Source organism: Mchenga conophoros, linkage group LG6 (assembly GCF_057382185.1).
Source record: "Mchenga conophoros isolate Kocher_MC1m ecotype Shallow Benthic linkage group LG6, M_conophoros_male_GT1.1, whole genome shotgun sequence".
Lineage (NCBI taxonomy): Eukaryota > Metazoa > Chordata > Actinopteri > Cichliformes > Cichlidae > Mchenga > Mchenga conophoros.
This window is the reverse complement of record NC_140531.1, coordinates 12,062,943-12,077,127: the sequence shown is the minus strand read 5'-3', so window position 1 is coordinate 12,077,127 and position 14,185 is coordinate 12,062,943. Positions and strand designations below refer to the sequence as shown.

The 14,185-nt window shown below is 40.5% G+C and overlaps 1 protein-coding gene across 2 annotated transcripts; it reads left to right on the top strand.

Moving 5' to 3' along the window:
* Window positions 1–4,052: 4,052 nt before the first annotated feature.
* On the top strand, window positions 4,053–8,833 carry LOC146572202 (beta-1,3-galactosyltransferase 5-like). 2 transcript variants are annotated; one of them, XM_085278613.1, is made up of 2 exons: window positions 4,053–4,272; window positions 7,449–8,833. In XM_085278613.1, the coding sequence occupies exons 1-2, from the start codon at window positions 4,229–4,231 to the stop codon at window positions 8,548–8,550; spliced, it is 1,146 nt and encodes a 381-aa protein (XP_085134739.1). In that variant the 5' UTR covers window positions 4,053–4,228; the 3' UTR covers window positions 8,551–8,833. The 2 variants fall into 2 exon arrangements, 1 of the variants encoding a protein (XP_085134739.1); XR_014892908.1 differs by lacking the exon at window positions 4,053–4,272 and adding an exon at window positions 5,283–5,461 and having other exon boundaries at window positions 7,449–7,564.
* The last annotated feature ends 5,352 nt before the right edge of the window (window positions 8,834–14,185 follow it).

The window sequence follows — 14,185 nt, the reverse complement described above, 5'->3', positions numbered from 1 at the left end:
AATCAATTATTTTTCAAGAATAATTAAATAGATTCAACATCTTTCTTCAACAGAACTGCAGACTGCACGGTTGGTATCTTCCCAGAGGAAAAAGTAATATAGCTTACTAGGGTATATTAGACTTAACAGCAGACAGTAATGAACTTCTATACATTTTACATCAGATTAAAACTTTGGGTGTAAGATTCAGATAATTATTTATTAAAAGCTAGACATTTTAAATGAGAATAAGAAAGAAAAGTATGTCTTTGTGCCCCTTTTCCCTGTTAATGACCTATCGGCCCCCCTGGCTAAACTTTGCTAGATCCGCCCCTGCACAGTTACCAGCGTCAGCTACGTAGAAAAAGATCCTGGAGTAGAAAGTAATATTAAATAAATTCTAACAACAGCTGATCAAGTTTAAACGTGCTGCTGTTGTTCAGCCGCTGGTTTCCTCTTTCTGGTGCGAAGTGGGCGAAAAACAAACAAGAGAGACGGACTCGTGACAGAAAAGCCGATCAGCTGATCGTTAAGCAGTTTCACGATTGAAGTAGCAGCAAGAAGAGGGAGGGGGAGAGAAGAGGCAGTCGCTCCATATATCGGTTGTTAAGCTTAACGTGGGAATGCTTTACAAACATTCAGAGATGAACTTACACACTTGCTTTACCTCTCTCTGGGATAACTTCCTCGGAGATGAAATGCTGGTTTGGTAGCGAGGCTACAAACCAGCATTTCATACAAATACACGCAGTGCTGTATGTGATGCATACTGCTCCCACGTGCTACTTGGGTTTCCTGTCTGACTGGATGAGTGAAGCTTGCACTGAAAGAGACACTGTGACTGTGTGAGAAGAAAGGCTTGGTAACATACAGGATAATTAAATAAAGTGGTCGGGTCTGTGACTAAGTGCAGTAGTCCAAATTTGGAAAAGAAATTTAGTATTTAGGGATGATAGATTGTTATAACGTCTTTAGAAAAGGCTTAATGAGAATATCAATAGTGTGCAAACTGTGTGGCGTTTAACAAGATTTTCTGTGTATTTAGGTGAAATTATGTCAGTTGACTATGTCCACTGTGAGCGACCATCTTTGAACAGAGGCGGGGTTTACGACACCAACTCTCTGCCATCTATAATCCAGTTTTGAAATCCCTTCCCAGACGCCTTAACGCCCACTCACATCCTGGGCCATCTGACCTCAGGAATTCGCATGATAAGGTGGGGCTAGGTTTCACAATGAACACACCCGAAACTCTGGCTGATTGGGACCCACACCCAGTTTCACACCTTGGCTCAGGCGATTAGAGGATCATCAGGGGGTCCTTTTGTCTCTCTGTGGGGGGTTACTCCCACTAGGTTTATATCTGGGACTCTCCACCATGGACATGTCTACACTGAACAAAAGGCCATGTTGAATTTACTTGATTCAATAGTGGACATTGGTTGCACACAAATTTCTTGCTTTGGCAAAAACTTAAACAATTGAGTTAAATCAACACAGCTTTTTCATATGTAATAACCATGTGCATTTTGTGTTCATAAAACACGATTGAAACATGTTCAGATGATGTAAGTTGAGCTCTTGGAATATTTTAATCCTTCACAATTTTGTCATTTTATTTTAACACTATTCAATAACTTTTACCCCAGTACTACTTGGTCACTTAAATACTACATGTTGTCTTCATATTACATAATGTTCAACAAAGTCTAGAGTCTGGTTACCATAAAAATTGAATGGATCTACAATAGCTACCATCCTCCTAACCTTATTCTGGTGCAGGGGGGCTGGGAAATAACCCTGAAGTGATAGGTTACAAGGCAGGACAGCTCACAAGTCTATCACAAACCACCATTTGCACTTACATTCACAGGTAATTTAGAATCACCAATTAACCTAATTCTAACAACTGCTTGACTTTTAACTCTGGGACAAAAAACAGAATACCCTAAGAGAACCCAGTGCAAACTAGCCAGATTGTGGATTTGAACCCAGGACCTTCTTAATGTGAAGCAACAGCACTAACCACCATGCCACCAATCCAGACTTAACAAAAGTAGGAAAGCTATGATTTCAAGGCTTGATGCAGAATTCTTTTGTACGTTTTTGTCCTTGACAGGTTAAACCACAATAAATAGCAATAGCATACATGTGGTGTGTGTGTAGTTGTCTGCCTCTTATAACTCCAGTGGTTTTCCTGCAGTTTGAAATCTCGTGCGATCTTGTGAATTTCATGAGTTCAGCAACTAACCACTCTTACTAGATTGTATCAGGTCGTCTCAACAAGAACAAATTAAGTTGTTGAATTTCGTACAGATTCTTCATGATTTAATTACATTCATAGAAACATGAAATTATTGTGTTTAAATTACAAGTTAGACTTTTTTAATGCAACAACCACCCAATTTACTTAGAGGCGGCTGCTCGATTTGACTGAGATGGATGCCTTCCTGAAACCACAATCCAAAGCGTGCGAGACTGAAATCCCGTGTGGTGTCGCAGTAAGTTATTGACTTACTTCACTCGAACATGATATGAACAATTTAATCTAGCCTCTCTGCATATCATGTAGTTTCTACACTATATAATTACACTTAACTTTAAAGCACGAGGCACTTATGTTAAATACACGCAAGATGCTTACGTAAATCCAAGAGTTGGCCAATCCCTTTTTTTCAGTGTATAACGGGGCCCTTTAACATTGTGACAGTGCACTTAGAGAAAACCTGGCAGGTGATTTTGTTTTGTGCTTGGATGAGCTACTAATCGGCTCTCTTTTTCTCATTTTTGTTCTAAGAAGGCCTGCAAGATTGAATTAACAGTGCTGTAAAAAATTTACGGGAGAACAAATAGAAGGTGACCTTTTCCAGATTACAACTAGTAGTCCATGTCTGTTGCTGTAACAGTAGTTCATGTTTAGAGTAAAACATCCCAGCTCACTGATTTGATCGGGGCAATAGTGTGCCTAAAATGTTGCATAATTTTGCTGAGAGATCTTTTACTTTGTGGTAATCTTAGACGAGTAGTTTTATGGACAAAAACCACCAGGTCATTCAGTGCGTTCCCTTAGTGCTAATGTATAAGAGATGTTGGTGTAGTATAACTGAAGTAATGTTGTTAAGTCCTTAAAGTCATATTCTTTTATTGTCATGACTGTATTTTAAGGTATTTTTATTTTTGTATGATATCTGATTTATATGGAATATGGTTGAAGTAAACTAAAGTATAAAATACTTAGTCAGTCATTTGTTTAATAGTAACTTAACATTATATAATTCCCATATAAAACTATGAATTGTAATTTTAAATGGTTTAAAAGCATGTAGAATAACATATGTAGGCAAGTATATTTCTCCTTTTTTTTATTAAGAAGCAAAGACGAAAAGAAAAAAAAAGAAACAGGGCAGGGTTCGGTGGTTGAATCATCCGTCCCCAACAATGCCAAAACCAAATCTACGCCCTTGTACTGAACAAACACTAGTGTTCAAACAAATAGAACATACAAAAGAATAGTTGTGCAATTCAAAGATGCTTTGAAGTCAATGTTTATTTAGGTATTCGCGACCCGATTTTAACCTTAAGTCTTCAACACAGCCCGAGCTGTCTTAGGCAAGCTTTCTTGAAATTTCTTTATGTAGTGTTAAAGAAATTACAAGAGAGTAGTTCTCCGGGCTTCTTGGTGGCTGGGGTTAGGGTAGGAACCACAGCACCTCAGCCGTTAAAAGGCAGTTGACAGTGCCGGTGTAGAGGGTTAGGGTGTAGAGTGCTGTGCGTAAAAGTTGTCAATACTCGGCTGACTCCTTCAATATTAAAAAGAATGCGTCTCCTCCCATGCGCACAATTTTTGTGGTTAAGACCCTTCCTACTCCCATAGACATCCATTTTAATACCATAAAAGACCACATGCAGTAAATTTTCAGATTACAGTTAACTTGAGTGGAAAGATGAGCTGGTTCTAATTAGGGGAAAATGACAAACTATAATTCCCCCCCGTGTCCCGTCTCTCTCCTCCCCCTTTTCTCCCTCCCCAGTCTCCTCCTGCGCCTCCCTCCTTCTCTCACTTATCCTATATCACACACAATGAAAGGAAAAAGACAAAAAGAAGTCGCTTCATTCATTTATCTGGAAACATTAATGGATAGAACACCTTAAGTGAGCCACTTAAATAAATAATCGCTGGATTTTGTGGCTGAAGCGAAGAAGAAAGAAAGAGAACAAGGAATCACGAAAAGAAGGATCGGGGCCGATCATGGGGGATTCCGACACTGGCTCAGGTGCAAATGGAACGAAGAGGTAAGAACTTATCAAACTGCTTCCAAACCAAAACTCAGCTTTGGTTTCCTGAAAAGCAGCAGCATGTAAAGGCTCTGAATTCATCATTCTGGGACGCATTAGTCGCTATTCTTTAGCTTTCATTCATATTTGATTCCATTTTTTGTGATGAAAAAAGTGACAAGATCAGTATTAAAAAGTTTAACTGATTAAACTTAAATGTTAGCGTTCGGGGAGAAGCTGACTTATGCGATAATATAAGCTATACATTTTCTCTACTTGAATACTGGATACCTGACAGACAAAACTCATTAATTGAAGTCACTTTCAACTTATTTAAAAGCAAGAAACAGTTTCGGTGTCAATGAATGATTAGAAAACAAAACTAACAAACAAACGAAAACTAACATTTTTAAAGATGTTATTTAACGTCTTTTGTGTGTTTTATTGTTGATGGTGTGTTAACGCTATTGTTCTTCCTGGTAAGTTAGACAAAGTTGACCGTCTTGTTCTGAGCAGGAAATGATTGATGATTAATGATTGGTGACTTGCATCTAACTGATTTTTCATGGCAAGTTTGTATACACATCAGTATAACAAAACTGGCTCAAGATGACTTTATGTCATCCATAAGGGATGCATTTGACATATGTTTAACATATTATAGCCCAACAAGTTACTTATAGCACTTTAAATATGAGCAATCGCTTTTTGGCAAATACCGGAAATCAGTTTTTGGCAGACAATCACTTTTTGGCACAACACCTGTTCCGGCACCGGTTCTGACATAAACGGTAGTAACCAGACCGAAAAGCAGCGCACATTTCGGTGCTTTTTTTCCCTGAGATGTCATACACTTTGGATTCTAGCCAATCATTTTACCTTTGCAAGCGTAGTAGGCGGGCAAACTGAGCAGCCTGCAACAAGTGGTATTATGTTGATACGGTGATACTGTGCAAAGGAGGTAACGCCTCGAATCTGATGAAACACCTGGTGACGTATAGCATTTTTTTAAAAGCCGAGAAATGCGCCGTATTTGATAGCTTGCTGCAGGACCTCACACCGAGCATATCTACTGCGGGTGTGGTGCCTGTTATCGGACCCGGAGTTAGCAACATGAACCCAAAGAGGAGAGTCCTGGCCCCTAGCCCTGTCAGTGTAGCAGAAATGATGACGGATGATGATGGCAGCAGCAGCCGTTCTTCTCTGGGTCAGTAGCTTAATGTTGTTCGTGTGTAATTTACATTGATTAGGCTAACCACGTTATTACATTAATGTATGTAAGGTGAACTAGCAAACACCGTTGTAGTTACATGTGGCTGTCTTCTTGTTTGATGGCAGATACTCCCTTCACCCTGGCCAAAAAGGCTAAAATGACCAAAGAAAATGTGGGAAACAGCTAAACATGAGAGGTTTTTGGATAAAGTTTGTGTTTTTTCCATTGTTTAAGCACTGCTTCCAGCCAAGAGTGATACCATAAATCCCCTATAGCTGCAGAAAAGGCTAACATTGTTATCTTTTTACAAAAAACAGCTAAACATGAGAGGTTTTGGACAAAGTTTGTGTTCTTGATTCTTTAAGCACCGGTTCGAGCACCGTTTAAGCACTGGCACCATTTCAAAAGTACCGGATTGGGACTGGTATCGGATAAAACCTAAACGATACCCATCCCTATGCTGCACTGTGCACCAATCCAACACAGTGCTTTACTGTGAATCCAACACACCAATTCAAATTAAGCTATATATTTATATACATAATATAACTACCCACTAACATGCAACATTTGAATAACAGCTAACAGGAGTTAGCACAGCTTAGCTTTATATATAAAACATGTGATAATATACGTAATTTATCAATGTGATTGATAATGATGACATCATATGTAAGCTTTAAATTTGCAGTTAATTTGCCCTTACCTTTAAATATAACCTCTCATCTTCCTCTCCTGTTCTTTCTGTTTTCCTACATCTTTCTCCATCTCTGAGTGAAGTTAGTGCTCTCTCTTTTCTTTCCCTGGAAATACAGCAGCTGAACCTTTACCTGGCAACACACTGTGTGACAAAATGCAGACAAACAGTTTGTGTGATTGTTGATGTTTGTTTAGCTGATAGAAACATTACATTTGAAATGACCTAACACTTAAAAAATGCCACTCCTTTCATGCTTCCCCCCTTCTGTAGCACTAGATTCTGATGTATCACAAACACAACATACTTAGACCTACACTCCTTTCCCCCACTTAAATTCCCGAAGTAACAAATCTGTTAGAAAATATAAGAAGTGGAAAGCATAAATATTTATGTAAAAATGTAGAGAGTAAAGAAAAAAGTTGTCAGAAATTAAAATACTCAAATAAAGTACAGAATCCTAAAATTTCTACTAAAGTAGAATAACGTAGGTATTTGTACTTTGTAACTTTCCACCTATGGTCACCATTAGATGTCACAAAGTGTGGAGTGCAGAGATGAGAACTCAAATGCAAATTTCACAACACACATTTGATAAACAAAATATGAAGCCCTACAGGTAATAACAAGTTCAATAGCTCAGAGAGAAAACCTCAGAAAAAGTTTCACACAAGGTGACAGAAAATAATCTAAACAGGCATCCGTGACTCAGTTTCAGTGCTATCATTACAAAAAAAAAATGTGGAAAATCTTTATAGACCCTTTGATAAAACCTGCGCAAACAATCGTTTTCCAACAAAGGTCAAAGTGACTTCTGATGAAACAAAGAAATGGCCTGTTTTTCAAGTGTTATCATGACTGTATTATCTGCCTCCAGGAATTTGTTGCCATTTGTGAGTCCTTATATTGATGCTATAAATATTGTTCCCTATACTGAGGTAATGATTGTTAATCTTTCACTGATAAATTCAAAAAAGTAGCTGGAAACATTCAACAGAAATTGGCAGTACTAAAGAGGCTGAACACAATAGCTGTGGGCTGTGTTCACCTGGATTGTACTTACATCATTAAGGAGGTGCATATCAAGTTGTTCCATAGGTTATAGCGCAGGATTTCAGAGGAGTGTTGATATGAGGCAGATTTCCCACTGAAGCATAAATCTTCAGTATCAGTGAGCTTAGAGATTTTCAGCTCTAACTCAAATGTTGTGAAGCTGTGCACTTTGTTAACAATGGCAAAGAAAGATGATATAACTCACCACTTTTATCTTTCTTGTCTTTTTAGGGAACTTGTCCAGAGCATCTTTCCACAGAAGAAGATCTTATTTCTTTCCTCGTTTCAGCTCCTGCTTCTATTTTGTGTTTTGGCCTTAGGCTTGTGTTACACCCTGTCCAGCCGCCCGCTGTCACTATGGCAGAGCTTCCCACTGCAGGAACAATACCAGTGGTTTTTAAACCAGAACAGTAGGGTTAATGCACCTGCTTACCGCATTCATCCCAAAAACAAAGTTATATTAAACAAAACCACTGAACCTTCGACTGTGCGATCTACCTCCCTCCAGTACCACCAAGCCTATCCACGCAACTACCATTTTCTTATGGATAACACAGAGGTTTGCAAGAACAAGATCCCATTCCTGGTTCTCATGGTTCCAGTGGAACCAAAAAATGTGGCAGCTCGGGACGCGATCCGCCAGACATGGGGCAAAGAAAACATAGTTCAGGGTGAGGTGGTACTCACTTTATTTATGTTGGGTGTCTCTAGAGAAGATGATGTTGAGAAGCTCAAACAGGAAAATTTGCAGCACCATGATCTGATCCAGAGTGACTTCACAGACAGTTATCTAAACCTAACAATCAAAACCATGGTGATCATGGACTGGCTAAGTACACACTGCCCTGCAGCAGCCTATGCCATGAAGATTGACTCTGACATGTTTCTGAATGTTGACAATCTAGTAATCATGCTAAAACAGCCGGGCATCCCCAAGACCAACTACCTGACAGGGATGCTTATGTGGAACAGACCAGTCATTCGTTCCAAGAACTCCAAGTGGTATGTGCCTGAGGAATTGTATCCAGAGCCTGAATACCCGACCTACACACTGGGTATGGGATATGTCTTTTCTAATGATCTTCCAGAGAAATATGTGGAAATGTCAAAGTCAGTCAAACCCTTTAACATTGAGGATGCTTATATTGGGATGTGCATGAAAAAGCTTGGACTTGCCCTCACAGCACCACCAACACCCTCCCAGTTCAAGGCCTATAACTATGCATATAATCGCTGTGAATTTTCCAAGGTCATTACATACATTCTTGGTTCTTCTAAACAGCTGCTGGATTATTGGACAGACCTGAAAAAGCCTGGGCCACCTTGTCCTTAACACCTTAGCTTTATGCTAGAGTTTGAATGTATTTATAGATTGTTATAAACTACCGAAGTTATTTATTTTTTTAAATGTGATTTAGAGTTACTTGTTTGGAAAGGTGAAGGTGAACAATTGCTTGAAGGTTTTATAGGTTTACCAGGTCTCATTGGGGTGCACTTTTACATGTGTGATTATTATGTGAGAATGCTGAAGTTACTTAAATGCGTTTACAAATAATACAGCTGGGGTTAAACATTAAATTGACTGCTAATGAAAGGTGTAAATATTTTAAAAGATTATAAGGTTTATTTTACATATTAAAGTACATTTAATTAAATGGACTGTTCTTATTCATTTGAATGTAATGAATATGTTTTTCCAAAACCTCAACCTTTCAGTGTTCTCTTGAATGTTGTGAGAAACGCCATTCACATACTAGAGTCTATGATAATACCACAGTAGAGCACTGTCCTGTTTTGTTTTCTATCACTGGCAAATCTGGGATCCTTAAAAGCCCTTAGAGGACAGTTTCTGACATACAGAAAGATACTAGTTACAGAATCCATATTTCTCTATAGTGCCTCAGATTGTTTTAATCTGCAAAGCAATTTCAATTCTTTTAGACTATTTCTTTATTTCAATTGTATTCATCTCTCATTGCATACATCTGTTATGTTCCCATTGTGTCCTTATCTCTCCCACCAGAAATAAGACACACAGACAGCAAAGACTCAAAACAGCCAAGGTTCACTGCACATCTTAACCTCCTAAGACCCAAACTCTTCCATGGCATGCATTTTTAATTTCTCTTTGGTATTTGGGCATATTGGGATCCGATGAATGTAAAAACAAAGAATTACCAGATTTTTTTTAAACTGAATTTTTGTTTCTGAGAAAAATGAGAGCCACATATGAGGATATTTGTTTTAAATTTTGATGAAACAGAGGCAGTATAATGTCCTCATAAGTTGATATCAGGCCCTTGTAGAGCAAAATTTAGTGATTTGGTCTAGACAACCAAAAATGTAATGTCCACATCATAGCTGGACTGGCCATCGGGCATACCGGTGGGCCGATGGCGATTTTTCGTTTTTAAAAATTTTTTTTTTATGGTATAAACAATGAAAGGTGGTGGATTGGCCAGATGCTGGCCGATACGTAAAAGTAACTCAGTAACCAAATTTTTGGTGGCTGTGGCGGAGCTGCCACAGAGGCCAGCAGGTGGATGAGGGAGAGTGGAGGCAGGAGGAGGAGAGACCCGAGGCAGCTGCCGGTCCGAGTATCAGGTGAACTGAACTTCAGGTAAGAAGTTATGACCTGCAGTCTATCTGGGTCAGATATAAACCAAGTTTAGGTGGAGTTTATTTTCGTTGTGCTGACTTTTTACAGTTACAATAAGTTGTACTGCGTACTATGGGAGCTATGATGTTGCTGACAGTGAACTTTATTTTATTCATAAAGTTAGTTAGTAGAGTTGCCAACTGTTCTGTAAAAAACAGAATCGCCCCGCATTCAGAGAAATTATTACGCACTTCGTACGGAGCTGAAAAAGAACACAGTTTGTCCTGGACGTCAGCTAGAATGAAAGAAGACACAAAGCTGGAGTTATTCTGCGTCTTTACGCTGTCAGCTGCCTCTTCTTCTCAAATTCTCTCACCCTCGCTCTCCTGTTACTACTTCAATCATGAAACTGATCAATGATCAGCTGGTCTTGATGCGTGCTTAATCATCCAGGTAAGTAAATCCCAAAAGGTTGATTCTGTTGGAGAAACGTTTCGTCACTCATCCAAGTGACTTCTTCAGTCTCAGCTGACTGCAGGTTTCCCCAACCTTATAAACACATGTGAGTGAAGTTGCCCCCCTACCTTCTTCAAATCGAACAAAATTGATGTCAAACATTTGTCCTGCAAATTATTTTGTTTGTGCAGGTTATGTTTCCCTAATTTTATAAACAGTACATGTACAGTGAGAGAGAGATGTTACATCTGTCTTCACTTGCATCCCAGTCATAGAAGCGTTGGAGGTAGTTCATAAGAGATTACAGGATCACCCCAACCTCAGCAACAGGACCACTCTCAGCACTGATCAGTTGTGTTTGCTTTTGGAACTGTGTCTTAATTCCACCTATTTTGCATAAGGGTCAGTACAGGCAGAAACCTAGGTGTGCCATGGGTTCCCACAGGCCCCTGGTCAAAGTCACCAAACCAGTTCGTAAGCAGGTACAGGTGTGGCCAGAAGGGTACTCAGAGGCACTGCAAGACTGCTTTTCCACCACAGGTTGCTACACACGACAACACCGCAGACTTTCAGGAATATACAGAAACTGTTACTGCCTACATCCCAAAATGCATCGATGATGTCACAGAGACCAGGTGTCACCGGTTGCTTAGAGGAACCACTTGCAGGACTCATGAGTAGCGTTTAAACAGAGATTGTTTATTACAGATCTTCACCAAGTGTATGTACAGACAGTGCGGGGTTAGTGCTATATACAAGACGTGAGGGGCAGGGGTCCAGGGGTCCAGGGAAAACGGGGAAATCACACACGCGCTCAGTTCAACCTCTCTCTTCTCCGCTAGCGACCAGTCACTCCTTCCACACTCCACACGGGGAAACACGGGGAATCTAGGAACAAAGAAACACTCGTTAAGTCTCTGAGACGGAGGCACAGGAAACTTGAGCTAGACGTGTACTGACTAGAGCCTTCACAGCAATCCAGCGTTGAACAGCTGATCTCCTCCTTCTAATATACCAGTTGGTCTGATGAGGCCCAGGTGTTCCCAATCCAGGAAGGTGTGGACCGAGGGCGTGAAGCCGCCATGAGTTCTGCCCCTGCAAAACAGGGCAGAGAAGGAGAGAGGGGGAGAGAGAGGAAAAAAGAGAAGAGAAGGAGGGCTAGGAGTGGAGAGATTCTGATCAGCACCTTGCCGATCCTGCAGGTCGTGACACCAGGACTATCACTGTCCGGGCCAATCAGAAACCATGGCTCACAGGTCAGGTTTAAATGCTGCTAAAGTTGAAAAATGCAAGCCTTCAGAGCCGGGAATTAGGTGAGCAAAAGAACAGCAAGGGCAAACCTGTCACGTGGCATCAGCTACAGCAAAGCTTCAGCGACAGCAGAGATACTTGGAGGCAGTGGCAAGGAATACAAACCATCACAGACTACAAGCCCACTCTGCAGACCGTGGTGACACAATCCCCAGACAGTGTGTGGAGATCCCTTGCCAAAATCAGTACCGCCGTTCCCACATGCCTCAAAGCCTCCACCATCATTACTGTACCCAAGAAGTCATCTACCTCCTGCTTTAAGGACTACCGTCCTGTCAAACTCACCTCCATCATTATGAAGTGCTTTGAACGGTTAGTCCTGCATCAAATCAAATGATCTCTTTCGTCAAAACGCTCAAGTGATGATGGAATTTCAACTGCCCCTCACTCAGCCCTCACACATCTCAACACTAGAGACTCATATGTCAGAGTGCTGTTCATAGACTTCAGTTCAGCATTCAACACCATCATTCCCCAGCAACTCATTCACAAACTGGATCTGCTGGGGATCAGCACCTTGCTGTATAACTGGCTGCTAGATTTCTTGACAGGAAGACAGCAGATAGTACGGGTCGACTGCAACAACTCCAGCCCAAGAACACTGAATACGGGGGCTCCCCAAGGATGTGTGTTGAGCACCCTTCTCTTTACTCTGCTGACCCACGACGAGATCTACTACAGGGGTGAAGTTAACCATCTGGCAGAGTGGTACAGCAACAACAACTTGTCCCTGAATGTGGAGAAGACCAACAGCGACTCTACTTCCTCTGCAAACTGAGAAGCACAAGAGATTCAACCCCCATTATGAGCACCTTTTACAGAGGCACAGTTGAGAGTATCCTCACCAGCTGCATCACTGTGTGGTATGACTCCTGCACTGGGTTCTGCAGGAAAAAATGACAATGCACCTGCCTCATTTGGAAGGTCGTCTCCATTACAGGTGACCCCACTCATCCCTTCAGCAGCGTCTTCAGTTTGCTGCCATCAGGAAGGATACTGAAGAGCCTCCGGGCCAGAACACACAGACTGAGAGACAGCTTTGTCCATCGGGCTGTCAGGATGCTGATCATCTCTGAATTGAGAAGGGGGGCCCAAGGGTACATCTTTCGCCATCCTACAATGCTATGATTGTAGCCATTCCCCACTTTCTGTGAATGGTACTCATGGCCATTCTTCAGTAGGCTTTGATTAGTTGTCATTGATCAATGCTCATAAGAATTTGCATACTAACAATCATGGAACTAACCCCCCAGCACTTTGTTCATTCAGTGGTGCTAGTTTCTTCCCTATGCAAATGTACTGTTTATAAGGTTGGGGAAACCTGCAGTCAGCTGAGACTGAAGAAGTCACTTGGATGAGTGACGAAACGTTTCTCCAACTGAAAATGTCCAGATAAACAGAATCAACCTTTTGGGATTTACTTACCTGGATGATTAAGCACGCATCAAGATGTTATTTTATTAAAAAGTTTAAAATGTTAGCAGAAAAAACAAACATTTTTGCAGCACAAACCAGCACAAACATTTGACATCAATTTTGTTTGATTCCATTAATGTGGGGGGGCTGGTTGACCTCTGTTGACCTCTAGAAATTTTTGTTAATTTCTTCAAAATGATAGCGGCACAAACAAAAATTTTTGCAGCACAAACCAGCAGAAACGTAGCAGAAACGCAGCACAAATGTAGCACAAACGTTTAACAACAATTTTGTTGGATTTGGGTAATGTGGGGGGGCTGGTTGACCTTTTGACCTTTACCTTTTCATTAATATATTTAAAACAGAAGCAGCACAAACGACAATTTTAGCAGCACAAACCAGCACAAACATAGCACAACTGATTGACACCCATTTTGTTTGATTTAATAAATGTGAGGGGGGGGGGGCTGGTTGACCTCTTATGACCTCTAGTAATTTTTATTAATATCTTTAAAATGATAGCAGCACAAACGAAAATTTTTGCAGCACAAACCAGCACAAACGTAGCACAAACGTTTGATACCACTTTTGATGGATTTGAAGAAGGTGGGGGGGGGGGGGGGGGGGGCAACTTCACTCACTGGAAGACTGCAATTGACTCACACTCTCTAACTACACAAACAGACTGCATGAATTCAGATACCACCATGTAGTATTTCATTTATTATGCTGTAGTAACAAGTGGTACACTTACTGGAAATGACATTTGCAATGGTTGACTGATATTTGCAACATGTCCTGCAAATTGTAAATATCATGTCAAAAATAGAAACATTTTAACTTAGACTAAACAAATGCCTAATGGCAGCTAACAAGCATCTGTTGGTGGCAAGCTTGTTAGCACTGACATCGTCATTGTGGCTGATGATATTTTGTACTTATGCAACAGCTTTTGGTGGATTTTTTTTCTCTACAGCTCTTATAGATAACCATTTCCCGGTAGTTCAATTCTGTTGAATTGTCTGTTTAGCTATCAGTTATGCTCATCAGTTCCAGTTGCCCTTATGGTGCAATCTGATGATATCAGTCCATGTACCTGAGGAGGAATATAGTAGCACAGTTTTCAGCGTGGATATGAAAACTACTTTTATTTTTCTTGTAGAAAAAGTTCTCTCTCACAAGTAAC